Source organism: Capsicum annuum, chromosome 1 (assembly GCF_002878395.1).
Source record: "Capsicum annuum cultivar UCD-10X-F1 chromosome 1, UCD10Xv1.1, whole genome shotgun sequence".
NCBI classification, from domain to species: Eukaryota; Viridiplantae; Streptophyta; class Magnoliopsida; order Solanales; family Solanaceae; genus Capsicum; species Capsicum annuum.
Genome location: NC_061111.1, coordinates 159,960,128 through 159,963,284, shown reverse-complemented (window position 1 = coordinate 159,963,284; position 3,157 = coordinate 159,960,128). Strand labels below are relative to the sequence as shown.

Sequence of the window (3,157 nt, the reverse complement as noted above, 5' to 3'; positions counted from 1 at the left end):
CTTGAAGATTCTTGTAAATTAAAACACATTATGTATGATTTTTGGTTGCAACTAAGATTTTTTTTTCAATGTTAGTTATTACTATTTCTATTTTATGAGCATTTTCTTATCAGTTAAATCAAAAATTGAACCGTTAAACCTATAAACTGAAAATCGATAAAAAGTATCTTATTGATTTGATTATTGGTTTAATATATTTAAAATTCAAAAACTGATAAATCGAATTGATAATATATAAAACCGAATCGAACTGTACTGACCAATGCACACCTCTAATAGGGAGAGAGTAATTAGGTAGTAAACTGTTGGGATTTATATTGTTTATCCATATTAAATAGTGGCATGCATACGTCAATTCCTCCGTAATTAATTGGGTGGCCCAATGATTTAAGGGAAGCCCAAGTTGAATTCAGAGTTACAACCCTAAGATCGGTTACACTTGCCTTTGCATCTATCTTTGCTTCTCCATCCTTGTGCATCCGTTTCTCTCATCAAGTCTTCAGTGATCCCTACATCTCGGTGAGTTCTCTCTCGCTGCATTCCCTTTTCCCTATACGTTTACTAATTCAAATTTACTTACTTTGGTTACGTGCCCATATTCAATATGTTCTGGTGAATGTTCAGTCACATTCACGACTTTAAGTCAGTCAGTACCGATTAATCTATGTTCAGGCGTACATAAATTTAACTTCTTTATAATGTTCAACTTATATGTATATATACCTTTATGTGGTGATCTCTTTAGTTTCAAATTGCTGATATTATGGTTTATTAGTTGAAAAGATAACATTGCTACCTGATTTTCGAAAAATCCATTTATAACTGCTAAGTATTACCAACCAATGATGAGCTATTGAAAAGGGACGATATTTCGGTCGTATCGAAGTAGTTTTTTTTTTTTTTCAGGTAGGCAGCTTGATTTGTTAGTGTACAGATGCATATATAGATGGAGAGCTAAACCTAGTGCCTAAAGATTGGGATTTGTTGGACAAGTGTTGTTGATGTTGTATTGTTGTATTATTGCAGAAAGGCGCAATGGCTGTTGCATTCAGCAACCTCAACTCTGATTCTGGCCTCAAGAAGCTTGATGAGTACCTGCTCACCCGCAGTTACATCACCGGGTACCAAGCCTCCAAGGATGACATCACTGTGTATTCATTTCTAGCAAAACTCCCATCACCTGCATATGTTAATGCATCTAGGTGGTATAAGCACATTGATGCACTTTTGAGAATCCCGTAAGTCCAGGACCTCATTCACTTTGTATTTTCCTTTGATTATATCATTGGTAGTTTTAGCTGAATATCATATTCTTGCAGTGGTGTATCTGGCGAAGGCGCTGGTGTTACCGTAGAGGGGTCTGCTTCCATCACTGAGGCTGTGGCAACTCCTCCTGCTGCTGACAATAAAGTGTGAGACATTTATATTGTCTGAATTGATATTTAATTTATGTTGCCTTCTTATTCTTTTTGCTGCTGTTTGGATTGCGTCACACACTGAATTTTCTTTTTTGTCAGCAATGCCATGTAAAATTGTGAGTTGACTTTTGCAAGTGAAATAATCTTCTCTCCTTTGATTAACTGGTCTCTAGGCCCCAGCTGCTGAAGAAGAAGATGACGATGACGTTGACCTATTTGGTGAGGAAACTGAAGAGGAAAAGAAGGCTGCTGAAGAACGTGCTGCGGCCCTGAAGGCTTCAGGGAAGAAGAAAGAATGTAAGTTTGTACTGTAATATCCTGACTAAAATTTTCAATATCAGCTTTGATTTAAGAACTTGGAATAATATGTGATGTTGCTTGCTTAGTTAGTAGCTTCATTTTGGACTTCTTTACCTTCTCATAACTAACCAAGTGAAAGACTTAGAGGAGAAGCTTGCGGAAACTTTGAAGTTCATAACGAGCATAGACTGACATTGCTTTTGATCTTGTTTGACTTCAGCTGGAAAGTCCTCAGTTCTCATGGATGTCAAGCCATGGGATGATGAGACCGATATGAAAAAGCTTGAAGAAGCTGTTCGAGGTGTTCAGATGGAAGGATTGACTTGGGGAGCAGGTGAGTTTTTGTTCTTTGTTCTTTGTTCTATTGAGTTGAGTTTTACTTTAACCTGAAGTGTTGGGAGAAAATTGCTTTTTCATCATTCGTATCCCTTTTAGCTTTTCTTTCTTGAATGGCCGTGTCCTATTCCATCAGTCCACTGATTGTCTTGAAAAGTTGTTAAAATGTTGGTGTTGTTGACAAGCATAATTGTGGTTTCATTTCCAGCTAAACTTGTTCCTGTTGGATATGGTATAAAGAAGCTGCAAATTATGCTTACCATTGTGGATGACTTGGTCTCTGTGGATGATCTCATTGAGAATTATCTGACTGTTGAGCCTATCAATGAGTATGTTCAGAGCTGTGACATCGTTGCTTTCAACAAGATATGTAAGTAGATGATAAGTTTTTGGAGTATTAAGTTCCATTTCATATATATCATACATGTCATGTTATTTTTAGTTCTTCTGTTGATCATCTGATCTGCTTGTTACAGGAATTATGTTGCTCCGAAGTTTTGATGGAAATGGGTGGCTATTGGTAGTTCTTTGTTAGCTTCTCTTCGTGCATCTTTTTTCCCCTTGTCAAAAGGGTGTTACTTGATAATGCATCTGTTTCGCTCCTTGTTTGGAAGAAAATTTACTTGTATGAGTATCGGTTTTGAAAAACCTTCACATTGCTGTCGCTGGTTCTCTTCATTCACAACAGTTTTATATATACTATTGTTGAATGCACCACCGCAATTCTATAAGACATTCATGGCATCATTTACTTTTACTACTATTATAGAATCGCCAGTAGCAGGCAGCTGACTGTAAATCCACCAAGTCCCAGAACGTGTTTAAAATTTATCTAACAAATTCCATCATGAGTTTTAACTCGAATTAGAGCTTCGTTATACATGGGCATAAGTATACAATACGTCAAGTACATTGCTGGTGACCAAGAAATTGAGACTGAAAAAAATTGTAGGGTGACAATAAAAATACTATACTTTTTGCAGGACATGATCACATGAAGGATGTGTAGTTAATTTGGCAGCAGGGCTGAAATCACTGAAAAAGTACCAAGCTGGTTATAGGCAAGCTGGCTCGAATTTGAAGTGGAGGGTTTATTGGGTTCC

The 3,157-nt window shown here is 36.9% G+C and overlaps 1 protein-coding gene across 2 annotated transcripts; it reads left to right on the top strand.

Annotated features, from left to right (window-relative positions):
* The first annotated feature begins 368 nt into the window (after positions 1-368).
* Positions 369-2,771, top strand: LOC107856716 (elongation factor 1-delta 1). 2 transcript variants are annotated; one of them, XM_016701699.2, is made up of 7 exons: positions 369-519; positions 1,027-1,238; positions 1,320-1,410; positions 1,592-1,715; positions 1,939-2,052; positions 2,263-2,424; positions 2,531-2,771. In XM_016701699.2, coding segments are annotated over exons 2-7 (696 nt in total). In that variant the 5' UTR covers positions 369-519; positions 1,027-1,035; the 3' UTR covers positions 2,533-2,771. The 2 variants fall into 2 exon arrangements, with proteins under 2 accessions (XP_016557185.2, XP_047254606.1); XM_047398650.1 differs by lacking the exon at positions 2,531-2,771 and having other exon boundaries at positions 380-519; positions 2,263-2,432.
* The last annotated feature ends 386 nt before the right edge of the window (positions 2,772-3,157 follow it).